The sequence below is a fragment of the Sturnus vulgaris genome, chromosome 13, assembly GCF_052056855.1.
Source record: "Sturnus vulgaris isolate bStuVul1 chromosome 13, bStuVul1.hap1, whole genome shotgun sequence".
Taxonomy (NCBI): domain Eukaryota; kingdom Metazoa; phylum Chordata; class Aves; order Passeriformes; family Sturnidae; genus Sturnus; species Sturnus vulgaris.
This window is the reverse complement of record NC_142255.1, coordinates 11,314,394-11,335,606: the sequence shown is the minus strand read 5'-3', so window position 1 is coordinate 11,335,606 and position 21,213 is coordinate 11,314,394. Positions and strand designations below refer to the sequence as shown.

At 37.4% G+C, this 21,213-nt stretch overlaps 1 protein-coding gene across 1 annotated transcript; it reads left to right on the top strand.

Moving 5' to 3' along the window:
- The first annotated feature begins 1,186 nt into the window (after nt 1-1,186).
- Nucleotides 1,187-18,396, top strand: BNC1 (basonuclin zinc finger protein 1). Its single transcript, XM_014887781.2, has 5 exons — nt 1,187-1,333; nt 11,658-11,760; nt 11,922-12,157; nt 13,378-15,299; nt 17,362-18,396. The coding sequence occupies exons 1-5, from the start codon at nt 1,187-1,189 to the stop codon at nt 18,041-18,043; spliced, it is 3,090 nt and encodes a 1,029-aa protein (XP_014743267.2). The 3' UTR covers nt 18,044-18,396.
- Nucleotides 18,397-21,213: the final 2,817 nt, after the last annotated feature.

Below are 21,213 nucleotides of genomic sequence, written 5' to 3'. Positions count from 1 at the left end.
TGTGCACTGTAAACAACTGTGTGACTTTCCTGTTCTACAGTAAGTAATGCAGAATTGCAGGCTGATTATAATAAGCAGAGCCATCACTTGTGTAATTGTTTTCCAATTGAAGTAGTAGCATGTAAATCATAAATACTTGACAATGTTTAATTGTGCAAGTCCTCAATATACATTAAGAGCAGTAAAATCTGTGATTTGTGACTCAGATGTGTTTTGAGTCAAGTGCTTTAACCAGATACATTATCATTATCATGACGTATAAATGCACTAGAGAGCAGACAACAATGTAATTTCGATACGAAGTTCTTTAGAAATTACCACTAAAGTGGAGTGTAATGTATGCCCTTTATATACAATTTATTTTTGACTATTTAGCACCCAGAAAATAAGGCCAGCAATTCTTTTCTTAGGATCAGTCTGTTTGTATTTTGGGGGGGGGCAGGGGCGGGGGGAAGGAGGTGTGGGTTTGATTGTGTGTGTATGGGGGGGGTCTGAGTTTTTAAATATAGTGTGCTAATTAAATGTCTTGTATTGCGATGCATTTAACTTATTTATTTGGATTTTTTTCATCACATAGAAAAATAAACATGGTTTAATTGTCAGCTCATACATAATGAGGTTTTGTTAGATGTGTTTAAGATACAGCATTTTACTTTCTGGTTTATTAATTGGTCAAATACTTCCAGTCCTCTGTGTAACGAATTCTTGGTTTAAAAATGAGGAGAGGGCAGATCACTAACCCAGGGGAGGACTACTGATATGCACAGGCTGTGGTTTATCCTTCTGTAAAATCCTACGGATAAAAGTGACACTATTTTTTTTTTCCTCTCTTTTTATTTTCTTTTTTTTTTTCCTTTTTTTTTTTTTTAGATATTTTTCAGTTTGAATAACCTGGGAGCCAGGCAACATTCTGGTATTTTGGGGATGTGGGAGAGAGAAAATAAAATAGACTAGTTTTGTTTTAATTTAAAACAAACCATTGTTTGAAAGGCATTTAACAGTCAATTTTCACATCTGATCTGAAGTTGGATTTTATTGTGCTCATTTAGTTGAGATTGTTGTTCAAGCAATTCCATAAAAATTTTTGTAATTCATGTAACTACTTGGCTTCTTGAACCTGGGGAGCTGATTGTTTGTCTTATCTTCTGGTGAGCTAACTCTGCGTTATGTTGCAAAACCTTGGGGCATGTTGTGTTTCTTCGTGTTCCTGCAGTCTGCAAGTGAAGTCAGCTTCATTAGTTTCATGATGGCACATCAGTACATGGCTGGTGTTGCCGCTTCCTTCAAGCTACTCCCGGAGCATGATCTGGGCTGCCTTGGTTTGGATAAGCTTGTAAGGATTTGTCAGCCAGATGTGACAAGATTGTCAAGAGGCAAGTAAAGAAGGAGATCTGATATTAATCAGTGCATAGCTTGGAGCCAAACTTTCTCAAATGCAGTGTAGTAACATGTTCTTCTCATTTACTGCTTCTCTTTGTGGCTATAGAACTGCCACTGTCTGAGTTTGACGGTTAAAAGGGATGCCAGCTAATAGTCTTTAATTGTAACGATACAATTCTAGGTGGGAAAAGATCATATGCTTCTATTTTTAACATCCTTTTAGAAAATAAGGGCAGTTTGTTGTAAGATATGCAAGCGTTATGTTAGACAAGCGTCTGTTTCTGTCCTTTGGTTTTAAAACAGTGAAATTGTGGCTCAGCTCTCAGTGCTGGGGGAGTGGGAGGTGGGGGAGTCTCACTCCACTCCAGGTCATGGGGCAAAGTGGGTCCACCATTATTTTAACTACTAACAACAGTGTATGTTGGTTTGCTTTGTTCTAGTGATTAGAACAATATACACTGGAGTACCTTTCTAATTGCTCCTTTTACAGAAAAGGAAAAATACAGACTTTTGAAGAACATATCGGATAGTCAACTAGTTTATTTACCATTATGTGTATAGTGCTGATAGTGGTTTTTTTAATTATCAGTATAATTGTGTAATTCTGTTTGAATTAAGCGCTAGAATTTTGAGCCATTTGCAGCTTAATCATACTTTTAACAACAAGTGAACATGTAAAAATATAACTAATCTTTTGGAAAATACATTTTTGTTATACTTAATATATACATATTTTTGCTTGATCGATTTCTTAAAAATAGTTATTCTGTTTATTCTTTGATCTACTGAACCTCTACGACCTATTCAGAGCCCTAAGAATAATGGTATCTGCAAATATATCCAAACATTCGAGAGAGCTGAATCTTCACAGAAACAGGAAAAATTATTACAAATATTGGGTCACTTCACGGGCTTTTACTTGAACTTCTGCCTCCTGAGGCTGTGGCGAGGTTTGGCTTTTTGATACCAAATGTCTTGACTTCCAGCTTCCGTGTCGGTTTGTTAAAAGATCTGTTCCTACATATTGAGCGTGTCATTCCATTTCCAATTCAACAAGCCAGTGAATTGTTTGATTTGCAGTAATAAAGACTTCATTACAATGATGCTAAATACACCTCTGATAAAAACAGAAATGTTCTTGTTTTATTTTAGATTGCAGCTTTTGTTATGTGTTGTAAAAGCATTTTGGGATGATTTGGCATTTAGTAAACGTTTTTCATGCAGATTTGAGCTGAAGTTTAGGTACAGATCTTGAATTCATTATTCCATAAAATATCCAAAAAAAGTAAGGGAAAAAACCTGATTTTGCCCTCTGGATTATCTCCTGTCCTTTCTGGCTTCAGTGGTGCAGGAGCTCTCACAGTTCCTATGTACTGGAAGCCAGCAGGTTTTGTCCTAGCAGATGCTATAGTTGAAGTTTTACAGCAAGTGTCATTGCCTGTCTTCTTTTTATTCTTCTTATTATTTTGTTGCTGTCATTAGAAAATCCTAGATATTGAAATTTCGGTATTGAGACTAAAAAAAAATTATTAAGGGAATGAGGAAAAGTAGCAGTTTTTAATAGACTTCAGTCATTTTAGTATAAAGAACAGTATTTCATTCCATGCTTTAAAGCCATTATAGAATTTAAACAAAAAAATAGAAAAAAGAAAAATATGGGTTTTTACTTTAAATTTCAAATATAGAAGATCATTTGTGAGAAATGGGTATTTTTTCATGGGAGAGTAGCTGATGTCTGAAAGCCAGGTGAAAATGTCCTTGCCTGTGTTCAAGAAAGGAATACAGAGTTTTAAATTATGAAATTTACCGATGGAGCTACACTGTTGCGTAAAATATTGCATAACTGTAGCACCATAGATAGTATCACGTGTATGTGCACAAATAGTGTTTGGGTTTGAAATTTATGAAATTGCATTAAATGGAGTTGTGTAACCCTAAATATTTCAGAGAATGTTATTTGACTTAGATTCTTTAATCCATGTCTTCACTCTGTAACAGGAAAAAAGAAGAGATTTTAAGCATGTATATTTTATGGCTTGGAGACTTAAGCAGCAGTGCGAGGAGCTGAAAAATTTAGGATTGTCTTTAAAACATTAACTCATCTACATTGCACCCATGCACTATTTTATAAAATAGGTAAAGAGTTAAAGACATATTTTAAAGGCCTTGCAATTGATGTATTCTAATATTCCTCATTTCTCTGATACTTGTGCATTTGTGTTAATAACACTTATTTCTTGCTAGCATAGGGCTTGGAGTTAAATATTTAATTCAACTTCAGTTCATGGCTAGATCTGTAGCTTCAGCATTTAGTGTAGCATGCTTAGCATGTCAGTATGGATAATGTGCACAATTTATTTGTTAGATTAAATAGCATCTAGTGCTTTATTGCATAAAATTTCACACCATTTCTGTCCAGTGACTTATTCTTACCCTTAAAGTCTGACCAGTTTTTCTCATCAATATGCAGCAATCTGTTACTCATTTTTGAAATGCGCTAATAAGAACGATTTTTCCTGTAAATTTATTAAAAGGGGACATGAGTGATCGAGACACTGCTTAATTCCAGCAGTTTTCTGTTTCTGACCTATGCAGGCTAGGGCAGGTACGCTGCAGGAACTCTAGCATTGCAGTCTGTTTCAGAATCAAAAGTAAATAACAATTCGAAGATAATGATAACGTGATGTTCTTCCTTCCTCAATTTGTATTTCTTGTTTTCATTTCCAAACCAAACCGTAAAAGAGGCTCTGCCTATGTCCCTGAGGTGGACCAAGCTGTCTGTCAGCACTTACCTGTTGTTAACAAGTGAGATTAATTACTGCATAAGCCAGTCTATCTACTGCCATGCTGCTGAATGGCAAAATGAAGTTTTACTGTCCAGTGCCTCTTGTTTAGAGTAGCACTCGAGTGTGTGCTCACACGCACACACACATTCTTCTCTCTTTATAATTATTTTGACAGTGCCATTAACAAGAGTTGCCCTAAGGGGCCCTGTAGGGTAAGTGACATGCATGAGGAGTGATTTTCATCCCACAAGTTATGCTGTGATTAAAGTTTGGCCTTGCAGCGTGGCTGCCTTTGTCAGAAACAGCTCCTTGTGCTTCCTCGCCCGCTGCAGTGCCCGAGACTGCCCCGAGCTCGTGGGGCCCGAACCAGCTCTGGGTTCTGAGGCTGTGTTCAGCTCAGTCTCTTGAGTCAGCTCCTCACTACTAGGACTCTTCTCACAAAGAAAAACTTTCTAATGAAGTGGTGACATGGGGACTGTCTTTTAAATCTACAAAGGTTGATTTGACAGAGTGGTGCCATCCTGTGAAGGTATTACCTTATTTCACTTCTATCTTACTGATCTTATTCACTCTTCTCATGTTTTTGTCTTTTTTGAGGACATTTTAGTCAATTATTACAATGAAAATTAAACATTCTCTACTCAAGGTTCTCAGTTGCCCCTACAAGAGAGATTTGGTCAAATTCTAGGCAAAAATGTGTTTTGTTCAGCCCCACTGAAGGAAAGAGTAATGGGGTAATGCAACTTGCTGTGCGCTCTGGGTTGTAAATATCCTGATTATGTGTATTCTTAGGCTGTGAATGTTTAAAAGGAGGTCAGGTTTTGGTATCTGACCCCAAATAAACAGTATGGATATATACATAAGAATCCAGATAATTAATGGATTGTATTCCATCGTCTTATCTAGAAAATGTATTCAACTTGTGGCCTTTGTGTGCTTCTAGAAGAAAAATCATAACATAATTCTCTCACAGAACAGGGGTAAGTGGGAGTTGAGTGGTAGCTGTACCAGCCAAAATTTTCAGTAGAATAGGTGTTAAGTTCAATTTCTAAATCCATGGTTGGCCTCTGAAACAAGAGCTTTTTGTCTGGACTCTTCAAAGGTTCTTGCACCTCCTAAGCTTGGTGGGAATAGATGGTTTGGTGTGAACGAAAACCAGCCAGATTAGAGGAGCCATCGTCAGTTTAGGAACTGAGCTGTGAGTGTAACCTTCTGTTTAGTGACACTGTAAAAAGCAAATCGTGGCCCACCTCCACCTTTCCCATCTGTCTCCTAATCAATATCTTAAGCAGGAGATAATAATTTTGCTAAACTACTTTACTAATAAGAAACGTCATATGAATCGTCTCAGGCCAGCATTTTTAATGTGTCTGAATGGAGAAGATTGGAGCTATTTGGTCAGCTGCTTACTCTGTCATATCTGTGTAACAACTTTTCTCTACTTAGTTAAAAGCTCAAAATAGAGACGATATCAGATATGTTTTCTGGATATAACAAGCTGCAAAGCTGGCTTGCTTTTTAGGAAAGTTATTTGTTGTTGCTTATGTTTATTAAATAACTATTAACAGCAGCTGTTACTTTGTAAGAAATAGTTTTTTTCATATAAGACTGTCTAAATAATATGTGCATTCAGTCCAGTGTAATTAGAAATCCTATAAGGACATTTTTCTTATTTTAATAACTTTGTGTAATTATTTATTTTAAATTTTTCTAAACTTTAGTATAGAAATAATAGAAATTGCAGCAACCAAGTGTAGTGGCTTAGGTGGAAATGCACTTGAAAGGAAATCCCTTTGTTTCGGGGGCTCAGACTGTGAAAGGCAGGCAGTGTTCCTGTGCTGTGGTGTGTGTGTTTGTATATGGGGAACTTTCCAGGACCTTAAACACGTGACAGAAAGAGCCACCACAATACTGAGCTGAACACATGCAGTTTGTAGCATGGGCCAAGTCTTTGTGCAGAGTGACTCACACTCGGGCCTTGCTGTCAGACCTGCACTGCAGTGCACTATTCCTCCCTTTTCCCAGTCCCAGTGTGTCTTCCCAGCTCCACTTCCAGGCAGCAAAGGGTTTCCATATTCTATCCATCCTCCAGGCATCGTTACCTCTTTGAAGTGAGCATGTCAGGAAGAAGGAAATGGCCCAGAGCCTTTCCTTGAAGATGCTACTGTGGCCCTGCTAATGGTCTCCACAGGCAGGTGGATTTCAGAGCCTTACTGAGCTGGGAGTACATTGAAACTTTCAAGGAACGATTAGAGGTACAAGGTGCTTAATCTAACAGATTTAATATCAACATGCATTTCATGCCTAATTGTTGGGCTATGCCTTCAACAAGTACTTACACCATCCAGAGCAGCCCAGCAAGTTTTGTGACTGTACATGGAACATGCTGGCATGTACTTTAGTTCCAGTAAACTACAGAGAGCTCAACATTGTATCGAAAACTGAAGTCTGTCTTCAGGAGGAACAGACACAAGGGCTAAATATGCAATATAGAGTGGACAGGGGGGATACGTGTGGGATGGGTAAAACTCTAGATACTAGTCTGATATGGGGGAGCTATATTGTGATACAGTGAAAGTAAGGTGAACAAAATGTGAATTGAGAACTAGTTTTAAATCATGACAAAGCTGACAGTCAGCGTTATTTATGAGCACAATATATCCCAAGGGAAAGTGACAAAAGTTGCCTGACAAACAATGGACAAAGCAAAGCTTTGCACATTATATCATGTGGAAAAGGATGGCACTGAGAGAGATGCTTATGATAAGGGGTTTTTTGATTTGTCTCTGCTTTGTGTTTGTGCAAAGGATTCAAACACAAAAGTAATCAAATGTAACCCAGTGAGGAAAAAGGAACTTGTTTAAACTCTGCAAACATAAGAAACCTGGTGGATTATAATAAAAACAGAAAAGAAAAAAATGGACCAGAAGGGAACTTCACACTCATTTATAGTTACTGTTCTCTGTGAAGGTACACACAGATTGTGGCTGTACTTTTACTTTAAGAGGTGGGGAAAGTATCTATCCCTTTACTTCCCTTGCAAATATTTTAAAAGGAGCAAGCAAGAAAATACTTCCAAATAACCAGACATATGTCCCATGTTTAATTTTATTTCTTCCTCCACTGTAAATCATGCCTCTTCCTCCACAAGTGTTGCTACTATGGAGCCACTGTGGGTCTTTTCTGCAGATATGGGATATGTCCCACTTATTTCCTATGGAATTAGTGTTCACCAGAGTGTGCATACCATGGTGGATTACATATATTCAGTGGGATTACCACTGATGATGATGAGATGGCCATAGGAGATATGGCTTTTTGCTAGAAACCCTCAAGAGAGGGCAATGAAAGCAGTATCTGCTATCTAATGAAAGTTTCTCTCATGTATTTGTTTCACATAACTCCTATTCCTTCTTCCCACTTGTATTTTAAACTGATAGAAATTTCCAAGTCTTGCCTGCAAAAATACTCCTGTAACCTGGCATCAATTACACCATTTTGTTGGTAACCCTCATAGCAGAGCAGACAAGCTCTCAAGCTCTTCATGTGATGGCAGTAGCTTGAAAATAAAAGCAGCAGTTTTTAAAGTGGGAAGAAACTTTGTTCAAAAAAAGCAAGGGTTTTTGTTTAATTCCAGAAAGTGCCAGAAGTGAGGGTGCTGTCTTGTGCATTTCTGTTGTCAAATAGCACCAGGTTAATCTGGCACTTGCTCTCCCATGTTACTGGTGTCTGTACCCAGAACAGCTTTCCAGCATGAGTAGGTATCTCCAACTCGGTCCTGACAAGATCTTCAATATTTCCTTGCTTCTTAATTTATTTCCCAAGCCAAAATGCTGTCTAACCAGAACCTACTTAACACTGAATGAGATTGGATGCATTTATAGTACCCTTCTTGTCTTGCTGCTTTTTTTTTTTTTTAAACCTGTTGTATGTTGCAAGTGATCATAGGAGACTCTCAAACTTGCTCTGTGAAATGAAGCCTGCTTATATACCCAGAATCAGCATGAGTATGTCCCATTACCCTGGGCTTTTCCTTAGCTGTAAGGGCTGTGAGTGGGTTGCAAAGAAACATTCAGTAACTTTTGAAGCATAATTGAAGCCACATCAATATCTGGCAAAAAAAGGATGTGAGCAGGCGTGACTTTCAGGCAGCAGATGTTAAGATTCGGTGATTAGTAGTTAGATGTTTTGCAGTGACCAGTTTAATGGTTAATGTCTGTCTTGTAATGAGGGATCATTTTTATTTCAAGTTCAGCATTCAGATTCCCACGGTCATGCTGGTAAAACCACAGAAAATTTTGATCAGCTTTTTCAATTCTATTTTTTATAAGAATTAAGAAAGTGGAGCTGATAATGGATTAGGAAAGATCCATTTGTGAAGGAGAGAGTGACTGGAAAGCAATACCAAGATCCTTGATGATAGCATAAGATTTAGTTTTTTAGACCATCTGCCTTCTGTTTCTAGAAAATGAAATTAAATAATGATGGGAATGAAAGGATTGCACTTTAAAAAAAATTTCCACTGTAATTTCCTTCTACATTTCCAATCCTTTAATTATAATTTTCAAGCTTTGTGTCTATGCAATACAGAAAGTTATTCCTTTGTTCTGCAGAATGAAATTGTGTGTACATTCCACTTGTAGGGAAAATAAACCTTATTAAAAGACTTAATATAATTACAGTACCTTAGAATGGGTGTATTAAGGATAGTAGGATTAACGGGCAGAAGAGAAGGATATTATTTTCATGAAGTTTTGCAGAATTTCTTTTCATTAAAGTTTGATATGTGTTAATTTTGGGAGACAATTGAAGTGCATCTTTTACAAAAGCCTTTTTAGGTTGAACAGTGACAATATAAAATTGTGATTCACTGATTATTTCAGAAGTTAATTTTGCCCTGTTTATATATTCTGTGACTATGTTATATTATTATAAATGTTGCTAGAAAAGCTTTAGGAGACTACAGACTGTGACAAGCATAAATTAAGGGAAATGCTAAAAATCTGGAAAATCATAGTTGTTTCTTCTTAGGGATTCTTTCAAGTCATTTTTTAAGTTAGCAGCAGATCCCTGATTCGAGGGTGCATCTTTGATATGTTAGCAGGATGTAAGCTAACTCCTTCTAGTTTCCAGAAGCAATAATGTGACTTGAGAGAGGTTCAGTTCAATATTTAGAATAGAGGGAGAATTCTATTCCCTTTGTAGCAGCTGCTTTCATATATGTGAAACAAAATTCCCTCCTTTTACTTGTTCCTATTTTGGCATGTGCAGTCTTCTACACATACACAGGAAAGCAAAATAAACACATGTACCATTTAGAAGAAGGCTCTTACAGAAAGCTATGAAATGCAGAGTTTGGTGTGGTGTATCTTTCTTGTCCAAGTGCACAAATTAAGTAGAAAAAATAGTTTTAAAGGTCAGTGGTTTGTGGAACATGTCCAAAGGAAAAGGAATGAAAAAAATTTTGAAATCTCAATTAACTTATCATCGTGACAGCTTTTTTCATTGTGCAGATTTCTGTTACTTCTTGCAGAAAAAGGAAGTACTCTTTTGTAATTTTGTCTGAAGGGAATGTAAAAGATGCATTTATGGAATGCACTGTACCTTATTGAACCTAGCAGAGTTACCTGTGGAAGGGCTTCAGTCCAGGCAAGTATGCAGAGAGGCAGAAGACTCAAACTGCATTATTGTTTGATATCTTGTGGTAGAAATGAATCTGCAGTCAACTACAGCTTTTCTTCCCCCCACCTTTCCATAAGAAATTTATGGCTTTTTATTGTTATATGGAAGTATTTTAGCATCTAAGTGAAAATATATCCTCCATTAAAATGAAGCAATTGACACTGCATAGGATATTGATGTGTATTTTATGACTTTATGGGGAGCACAGAGCTTTTTTCAAGAACACAGGATTTTGCAATGGCTCCTTTAAAAGATTAAAGGCAAAGTGATTCAGAGATTTCAAGAGCCCTGTTGCCACTTGTTCCAATTCTTCAAATACAGGCAAATCTCAGCATCAAGTCACTGCAGTTTGGAGATGAGCATGTAAGGTAACTCCTGGATAAGCCAGATACTGAGATGTTAAAAATCTCACTCCAAATCCATTAGTGTGAAGCACTAGACATCCAAATGTCATGAACACACTTGTTTATAGTAACCTTTTTTATGCAGTGTCCTCTTCTGCCCTGAGTCAACCAGATTCTTCAAGTCTAAAGAAGTGCCCATGGCAAATCTGTGAAATTAACTTTCTGCCATGTACTTTTGAGTTTAAATGTTTCTTGTATTCATCTTTCTTAGAACGTTTTTGGACAATTAGGCTTCCTTGTATGTTTTCTGAAGTGCCAATGTGGGAACGCCATGTTTCCTTTTTTCTTCAAATCTTACTTTCCAAAAGGTATTTTGAGGAGTGGAAGTGGCCATTTTGCATAAAACCTTAGGAGAGGGAACATTAATTTAAAAGCAGGAAAATGCAGACATTTTACAATTGCATGATCTAACTCTTTTTCTTTATTATTCCAGTGAAGACTTTCCGCACATCAACTTCTTTGCTTTCCCTCTCTCAATAAATTTTTTGTTTATGTGGGAACTATTCTCAGTGCCAGATCCAAGCAGTGCAGAGTCCTTCAAAAGCTTTGCTCTTTAGCAAATCCCTCTGGAGCTTTAACTAGGACCTCCAAATTCTGTTTGTCTTCTCCAGCAGATGGGCACATACAGAAGAAATCATATATTCCAGGAAGCGAGTTTGTATCACCCCATTGATTAGGGACATCTGAATACTAATTTGATTTGCATTGTGGATGACCTTGGTGAGGGTAAAGTGATGCACAAATTGAACTGTGCAACTGGATTCTCTCTGTGTGCTCTATTTTGCTTTCAAGCATTTCCCTTACAAAATGTGATTATTTAGTCTTTGAGGAGTTTGAGTACTTTTTGGTGAACTTTGTTACTGACGAACATTAGTAAACTCCTGTGTCTTTGGCAGAATACCAACATTCCATGTGAATTCCAGGTGTGTAGGGCATGGCATCTGTGCAGAGCTGATGCATTGCTCATTAGAACTTGCTATATTACAGTATGGAGTTCCAGCAAAACGGCAAGAGAATGGGTCTTTCATCTGTATATCTTTGTTTTCAAACCTTCCTGAGAAGGTGATCATACATGAGGATCATAGCTTAGATGAATTCATAATTTATAATAATTACTATTAAGTGCTGCAGCCTAAATAAATCCACAGAAGTGTTGCTATGTATATTGTTAAATATTGTTTCCATATTACTGTAGTGTTTCTGCTGGTGACTTGACTCTTCCAGGCAGAGATAGCCTTGTATAACTGAAGCTTTGCCTGGATTACTGATATTGCACACTGATAGGTCTGTGCTGGTATGTTAACACTGTCTTCATGTGGATTTTATGGGGGTACTGTGGATGTATAATCTGCACAGTCTTAATGATACTTATATATTACCTATCCTGCTTTCCATTGATCTCCAGGCTATCCGGTGCACTCTCGTGAACTGTAGTTGTCAGTGTTTCAAACCTGGGAAAATAAATCAGCGACAATGTGACCAATGCCGGCACGGATGGGTAGCACATGGTAATATTTGTTTTTACAATCTATAGAAAACCATTTAGGATCCTCATAACTATCATATGCTTTTTGTGTCACTCCTCAACCCCCACCCCAGTATTAGTTGCATTCCATTTTCTCTTTCTCAGGACGCAAGTTGACTTACATTTTGTGATTTTTCTTTTCAGCCCTGAGCAAACTAAGAATTCCAAACCTCTACCCATCAAGCCAAGTAGAAATAGTTCAATCCAATGTTGTCTTTGATATCAGTAGTCTCATGTTGTACGGAACCCAAGCCATTCCTGTGCGCCTTAAAATTCTGCTCGATCGGCTTTTCAGTGTTCTGAAGCAGGAAGAGGTGATACAGATTCTCCATGCTCTGGATTGGACACTGCAGGATTATATACGTGGATATGTGCTACAGGTATTTAGAGGGGCTTTTAAAATAGAAATATGACAGTTAAATGGTTTTCTAGCTTAATCTTCTCTGTGGTTCACGATGTGTTAACAGCGTGGCACATCTGAAAGGCAATAATAGACCTGTACGAGCTTAATGCCAGAAAAGAAAGGGTGGATTTCTGGTGATTGCTCTCTTTTAGTTTGACTTGATTGAAATCTTTCCACTTGCTCAAATCTAGCAACAAAGGTAAGCAAAAATAAAAATCAAAAGTTGTTGGTAATGTATCAAAGTAAAGACTTTAGAATTTGTACTAGTATTATTTAAACAGTGAGTTTGCTTTTATACAGCAGAATAATACATCAAGAAATAAACTTACCATTATTTAAAACACCAGGGACAATATTCATCTCTGGTAGTGCTATCGACCTATGGCGCTGCAGCCAGAGTGTATTTGGCCCTATGTGCTTACACTGATGTTAGTCCTTGCTGCTGTGGAAGTTACCTTTTATGTAAAGTAACATTATGATCTTACATTATGACATGAATCAATATTTAATGGTCTTGATAATCTTGCTTTTTAGTGTTAGGATTAAAAATATGGAATCAATTACCTTGAACCTCTATCACATGAAAAATTTATAATGTTACGTTCTTCATCATCTTAGAAACTCTTACATGCACTGTGAAAAATCTCAGTAGGCCATCAAATACATGTTCTGTGATAAAATATTTATTGTAGTTATTGGGAAAAGTTAGGCATAGCTAGAGTTTGAAAGAACTCCAACACTAGTGTAATTACAGCTGTGCTCTGTGAAAACTGGCAATAGATCAATATAGGTTCATTTGTTCTCTGATCTTAGTTGCTTGGAAGATTATTAAACTTGCAATGAAAGAATACTTGACTTAAATGAGGAGCTAAATCTTGGTCTGATTGCTCCATCTCTGCTCTCTGTGCTTACAGGATATTATCTGTTGTTCAAATACCATGTCTTAATTTTTGTGGAAAAAATAGTTTATTGGAAAGTATTTCTGTCAGTTCAGGAAGAAATAATATCACCAATGTGGCAAAATTTGGAAGAAACTATCACAGACTTCGCATTAATCTCATTACATAAATGTAATTTTAAAAATTTTTTGCTAGAGAAGAAATTTTAGTCCCTGAAAAAAACATGAGAGATTTGAGGGGAGGTGTTTTTTGTTTGCCCCAAGTAATGTCTAACTCATTTAAATACTTTTGGCTTTAGGATGCTTCAGGAAAGGTGCTGGATCACTGGAGCATAATGACCACTGAAGAAGAACTGGCTACTTTGCAGCAGTTTCTTCGCTTTGGAGAAACTAAGTCCATTGTAGAGTTAATGGCAATTCAAGAGAAAGAAGGGCAGTCGATCATAATACCACCACCAACTGCCAATTTGGATATTAGGGCATTCATTGAGAGCTGCAACCCACACAGTCCTAACTTTTCTGCTTCCTTGGACAAAATGAGTCCCACCAACATTCATCCCTTTGAGAATATTGTAAATAGCATGGCTTTCATGCTGCCGTTTCAGTTTTTCAGTCCAGTGCCTCCACCTTTGATAGGTTCACCACCAGAAAGACATTTGATTGAGCAAGGTCAAGACCATAGCAACGAAACCAAACAAGATCTTCAGATACCATTTTCTGAAAGCAGTTTCTTAACTTCTAGTTCTGCACCATTTCAAGTTGAAAATGAGAGGAGCATAAATGGTCCAGATGTCACTAAAACAGAAGATGATGCCCTTTTAAGTGATTCCAGTTCACATAATACAGCAGCCAAGCTTGAAATGACAGCACTATCTCCAGAAAACAAAATGAAATCTGTTGAAAAAAATGCTGGGCCAAGGAAAGGGCGTGTCTTCTGCACTGCATGTGAAAAAACATTTTATGACAAAGGTACTTTGAAAATACATTACAATGCTGTTCATCTGAAGATAAAGCACAAGTGCACCATTGAGGGCTGCAATATGGTGTTTAGCTCATTGCGTAGCCGAAATCGTCATAGTGCAAATCCTAACCCCAGACTCCATATGCCAATGAACAGAAATAACAGGGATAAAGATCTAAGAAATGGTTTGACCATTGCTGGACCTGGAGATAGTAAAAGGACAGAATTCACAATTTTAACTCCAGATAGCAGAACTATTTCCAGCTATGCCAGCTCTTGTACAGATTTAAAAGGCCAGGCTGGATTTTCCAGTATTGGACATAACGGTGTCCTCTTTCCAAACCTGAAGACAGTACAGCCTGTTCTTCCTTTTTACCGTAGTCCAGTCACACCAGCTGAGCTTGCCAATACTCCGGGTACTCTTCCTTCTCTGCCTCTCGTTTCTTCCTCAATACCAGAGCAGCTTGTTTCCAATGAATTGCCATTTGACATGCTCCCCAAGAAGAAATCTCGTAAGTCGAGCATGCCCATTAAGATAGAGAAAGAAGCTGTTGAGACACCCAATGAAAGTAGCGATGTTGCCAGTTCTGAAGATGATTCACGTCTGCAGGGGGTAAGCGATGGAGAGCTTGAGACCTCTGAGCATAAGATAGAGAAGCGGGTGACCGACAGGGTGGAAAAGCTCCCCCATTCAGGTAATTCATGGAAATCTCTCTCTGGGGTAGAGGGCCCAAAGTATTTTGAATCGGTCTTTGCGCCAAATAACAAATACATCGAGGATATCTCTGAGAATGAATTGCAGCACTGTGAGAAAGAGGTTAAACCAGAAGAAAACCAACCATTAAAAATAGTTTCCCATGAGATTATATATGAAGATCCAAAACACCACCACAGTGATGTTATAAAACCAATGACTGAACCCCCCATGTATATTAAAGAGCAGTCAAAGCACAGGATTCCTAAAAATGACTGCCCTGAATTGCAACACCACTTGCTGACTGGGGGCTTTTTCAGCACTTTGTCAAACAGGGGTGCTGCCATTCCTTGTTTTGAAGACTCTAAAGATATGGATCATGTCAGTCAACATGCACTAGGGATTCAGAAGGAAGAAAGCTGCTTTCATTGCGACATCTGTAAGAAGACTTTTAAAAACCCTTACAGTGTAAAAATGCATTTCAAAAATGTACATCTCAAAGAAATGCATATTTGCACAGTTGAGGGCTGTAATGCTGCTTTCCCTTCTCGTAGAAGTCGAGACAGGTAAGAAAATTATAAACAAAATTGTATTTATTTTACCATCACAATGGAACCTAATTTGAAATTAAAATGAGTGTTTGAGGAATGGAGCCTACAAATATTTTCTGTATATCCTCGTATAACAGGTATGATAACTTATCAGAACATTCTTGAAATGAAAATCCATTGAAAGAAACATTTCCTTTCTACAAGATTACAAGGTATTAAATAAAGCCATGAAAATTTCATAAATGATAAAGACTGCAGTAGTTGAAAGAGTACTTTAGTACATAAAGGGAAAGCCATAAGGGTATGAATTCAGCAATTTTCCAGTAGATGCATGTGTGGACTTACATGTTTAATATGTACTTTCATGTGTATTTTAATGTATGCAGTGTTTTTTAATGAAAAAGCAATGAGGTCAATTCATGAAATCCTCACTTGCCATTGTCCTTTCTTTACTCAAGGATTTGGAACAGACTGGTGAGAAAAAGCCCATAAGAAAAGCAAGATTAGTCTTTGTCAGCCCAAAATTAACATTGTGCAGTGGTAGTCAAACTAACACTATCTGGTGTGTATTCACATCAGTAGTGCTTTTCTGTGAGATTAAATACTAATTTCTAAATAAAGCATGAGCCTGATTCAGCTTAATGTTCATTTCAGTACTGCATTGCTGCAATGCATTTTATTTCAGCCTATTATGCACATAAACTGAGCAGCAAGAGCTGAAGCTTTATTGTTGACTATCAGTAATGTATCTGAAGCGGTCAGTGATAGGTAACAAACCTACTCAAGTGCAACGAAGTGTTACAAGTTTTCCAAGTCTGTAGCGGTGTTAGAGCAGCTTTTGGCTGCAGGGAGCATGCCTGGATAGTAGTTCAGAGTGACACGAGGTTTAGATTGTCTGTAATCTGCTAGGAGTGCTGGAGCCAGCTGATGCAATCCAGAGGGGATGAGCTGGTCTCTGAGGACTGGCCGCTGCAGCTGAGATGCACAGATTCATCTGCTGCTGGCAGGGCTTCATACCCTGCTGCCTGCATCTTCCCAGATGTGAATTCCTCTCCTCTGTAATTGCGATATGGGCCACAGGAAAGAAGGCCAGCAGTAAGATTTGCATTCACATGCCACAAATTCCTTCCCACACCAATATGTTGAGATAAGTTTTAACATAGGTGATTTTGGAAGATGGGTGTAAAAAATTTTTTTAAAAGGTGAGTGAGCTCAGAAGAAATTTCACAAGCTTTGTACAAAGTAATAGTTATTTGGAACAACTTTGCAGAAGTTTCTAGACTTTAACATAGAGTAGTGTGACTACAAGTGCTAAATATTTCTTTGCCTTTTGGAACAATTCATGGTTCTGATTAAACCATGATGGCAAAGAGAAGGACAAATGTTTTGCCAGTATTACAATAAACTCAGCCTTCTAGACAGAGCCTGCAATTCCTGGTGAGCTGATCGATAATATTCAATGAGGAGCAGTGATTCTGTATGTTTTGGTAGTTTTAAACTGAACCCAGAGATGCCCATTTGAAAACTACAAGGTGCATATAACTCAATTTTCCTTTTCCAAGGAAACTCCTGCTAAGAAAAGGCTCTGTACTGATATGTACAGGTGCATCCTGGACATGGTTACAGTACTTGAGATCATCAAGTTTTTGAAGACTCAGGTGTCAATCCGTTCCTGCTTGGTCCATTGGGAAAGAATTTTGATTCTTACCCACCTCAGTCCATTCTCTGATCTCAGTTCAGTTTACAGGTTTTTAGTCTGTCCCCACCTCTTTTGGACTTAGCACTAGATGTAGCAGAGCAGACAGCTATCCCCAAAGCAGGAGAGAATCTGAAACACTGATTGCTGTAGAATTATTGCATAGAATCTGATATATGCCAGTGCAAGCAAGTTCAGAAACCCAGTCAAATGTGTAAATTGTCCATATGCAGTCCCAGTGTGGCAGTTGGTCAAATCTGAAGTACGCAATTTATGCATGCTACTGAATATTGATTTTCCTTTCTTTGTTTATGATCATTATGAAACAGCTGTTAAGTGAGGTGAAACACTTTCTTGCTAAGCTTGTCTTTGTTCTTCTAGACATAGTTCAAACCTAAATCTTCATCATAAGCTTCTGACTAGAGATACACTGGAATTCAACAACCATTTCAATGCAACATACCTCTTGAAAGACATGGCTAAGGAGTTTTGCCAGGATGTCTCTTTAAAACAACACGTTGGACATACTTCTGTAATCTTCAAAGGAATGAACAGAACAGGCAGCTACGTTTTTCCAATGAGCAAAATTGCAGAACCCTGTTCTGAGAGTTATGGATACGATCCATTAAATGATGGAGCTGTTCTGGACCTAAGCACTACTTCCAGTGTTAAATCTGAGAGCAGTGCTCATTCTTCTTGGGATTCTGATGGAGGAAGTGAAATATGCACCATGCCCTTGGATGATAGTGATGAAAGCTGTGAAGGACCCAGCCTAATGCCCAATGATGAACTATACCAAGACTGTACTTTAATTGAGAAAGCTAATCACAACTTTATGAATTTACCTTCCAGTTTGCCAATAACTTGTCATATATGTCAAAAAACATACAGTAATAAAGGAACTTTCAGGGCTCATTACAAAACTGTGCATCTCCGCCAGCTCCACAAATGCAAAGTCCCAGGTTGCAACACAATGTTTTCATCTGTTCGCAGTCGGAACAGGCACAGTCAAAACCCCAATCTGCACAAAAGTCTGGCTGGGTCACCAACTAGCTTACAGTAAGATCAGACTGATCTTAATTTATTTCTGCTAAGAATTAATCATTTCAATTAAAGAATGTGTTAACATGAGTTTTATTTAAGTTTATTTGACTTCTAGCTTATTCAACAACCATAGTCAAATTCTTTTCTCCTGTGTGTGCTCTCCAGCAAGTTTCAGTTAGCAAAGCTTGGTGCTGTAGTTTTTGTGCAATTGTTTGATTTGATGTTGAACAGCTAAAACTTCTGTAAGGAAAACACCTTAGAAATGGGGGAAATACGGAGACATTAACTCAAGTGTTTCTGATACCTGTGAAGTATTACTTGCCACAATAGGAGCTTCAAATGACAACATTCATTGCTTGTATTTACATGTTAAATGGGTTGTTGTGTTGTGTAAGAAATGAGTAATGATTGGGGTGAGTATCCTCTTGTTGGGTTGAGAATCTTGAGGCTACCATTTCGTTCCTGAGACCTTAGACTGAAGTTGACTTGCAGTGTTAGTAGAATAGAATATATGTACTTAACTATATCCCCAAATCCAAAGAAGAAAATACAAATTTGAGAAAACTGAATATAGTCCAAATCTTCTGAAAATCCTGCAGTCCTTACTCTTTAATGTTATGTTTCACTTCAGTGAAGATTAGAGTGTTTTGCATTTCTCAGAATTTAATACCATTTGCTTTGCAGGAAAAGGGGCTACTTTACTTGTGGGCAGAAAAGCCTGAATAAATCTGAGACATTCTGATAAATTGTGGTGGTAGAAAGAATGAATAGGCTAAGCTACAATTTCTAAACTACAGCAAATGCATCCATAAAATTAGAGGGAAAGTAAGCCCTTTAAATTAAAATGCACTTTTTGAGTTCTACTTTCAGGAAGAGGAAAGTTTTATTAAAAATGGAGGGGGGGGGGGGGGGGGAAGAGGAGAAAATCCCCAATCAAATATCCGAACTGCTTAGGAGTTTGAGAGTGCAATTCTAAGCCTTTGAGAGAAAGAGATAAAATGGATGCAGTAGATAGATAGATAGATAGATACATCTTTTGTGATGCAGCAGTTAGTTTCTCTTGCCAGTGGGGGATAAAATGTGTTGATCTTTGTAACAATAGAATGCTTATTCTCATTCACACCTCTTTTTATAGGATCGTTGTTCAATATCTGTTAGACTGTTTCATATCTTTGTAGTTGCCCCTGTAATTAACAGTATTCTGCATTACTTCTATGCACTTAAGAAGACTGGCCTTGCATTGTATTTAAAAACACTTTAATATTTAATTTGCAGTCACATCATACAAATGCTGTGTGTGTACTTGTGGTGTGTCCTCTCAATCATTTGCAAAGAGGAAAAGAAATAAGAGAGCAAGTCTTACAGTACAGTTTTTACTTTATTCCACCAGTGGAAATCTGTTGATCAATTCTAGTATGCAAGCATGACATTGACAGCACAATCTGTACATATTATACCAAAGTGCTTACAGTATTTGTGGTTTCTAAACTAGTCTAGCTTTCCAGTATAACTGGATCTTAGTCTTTTTTCATTTTTGTGACTGAATAAAAATAGACTGAAATTCAGGATTTCATATGTATGTAGAAAAAATAGGACAATGCTATTGCCATATGTCTTGATGTTTAACTTATTCTAAAAAATCCTATGGTATTGTAACCATTTCATACTGTATAAAAGAAACAAATGTGGACTGAATATTTCACCAATTCTTTTGAAAACTGGTTTGTGTGTGAGTATGGGTTATGCAAGGAAAAAACATGACACAGTTGTAAATGTTTGTGCTCACTAGAAATGGTTTCCATGCATTGTGTAAAGTAATCTTCTATTTTTTTAATTTACTGTAGGTTTATGTATATTTAAAATAATCCATTTGTGCTTGAAGCCGTCAGGAAAAAATATTATCCTGAGGAAAGCTGTGCCATTGCTTTGAGGTTTTGTGTTCTGGGGGGAATTGGTGTTTTGGTTTTTTGGGGGGAGTAGGGTGGTGTTTGTTTTGTTGAGGTTTTTTTACTGTTGTTTTCTTTGGATTTTGATAGAAACTCCTGTCAGTGGGGGTCATAGTTTGAAAGCTAAGGGCACAATCACAGGAGAAACAATTGCTCCCAGTCTTTTGATAGTATAAATCAATTATTTGTTATCCAGCTATTTCAAGCTCTTTTTTTTAATACATATGTATATATATATATAAAATTTCTTGGTTTAATCATTAACTGGTTTTTTGAAACAAAATGTGATGTAAACAAATGTAATGCCCATTTATTTAGTTTTCACTGTGTCAAAAAAAAAGAAAAAGAAACACATTTGTATACCCTAATAATTTTGTATGTGTTAATAAAAACCAATAATAATCCTTCTGGTTGATTCAGAAAAGTAGGCTTTTTTGCTTGAAAATATTGCAATTCTTAATTTTTATTTTAAAAAACAATTTCTGAGAACACATTCTGTCTGTAGAGAGCACTGGTTTGACAATGGTGCTAACTTATTCCATAATAAGGAAGTGTCATTATTTTAATGAACCATTAGAAGTAATGTAATAAATGTTGTCAGATATTTTATTGTTTTTTTTTCCTTTGTGCAGTAGGCAAGGGTAGAGGTTCATTTAAAAGCCATCAGCTAAACAAAAGGTAAATATCTCATCATTGAGAACTACACTGAAAGACATTTTGTGCCCTCTTTATATTTTGAAAGGGTTTGGTGGGGGGTTTTTTGTTATTTCTCAAAAATCTGGGCAGGATGGGAGATTTCTCAGAAGAGTCTAACCCATAGTATCCCTGGAGCAGCATATGTATCTCATGAAGTGTTTGTGTAGCTCCCTCCTCCTAACGACCACAATGTGGCTGGACCAAGCCTTGACATCTCCTGTTAGTTTTAAATACGTGTGATGCTTATAGCAGCCTGTATCACATATTCACCACAGATGTTGAAGGAAGTAACCTCACTTCAGAATAGTAGTACCATTATTTTTGGAGCTTTTCAGAGTCGGTCTGGAAAGCTAAAGCAGCTTCCCCTGGCTGAGGCTCAGTTCCAGAGATGTTCACATCTGTGCTGTGTGAGTATGTGAAGTTGGGGGCTCAAATCTTTTCCTGAGATTTGAACTGGGCCTGGGCATGCCCACCCCTACTACTCAAGTGTGTTGCTCCTTTTTTATTTTATCTTTTTTCTTCTCCCTCAGAAAACAAGAGCCTCAAA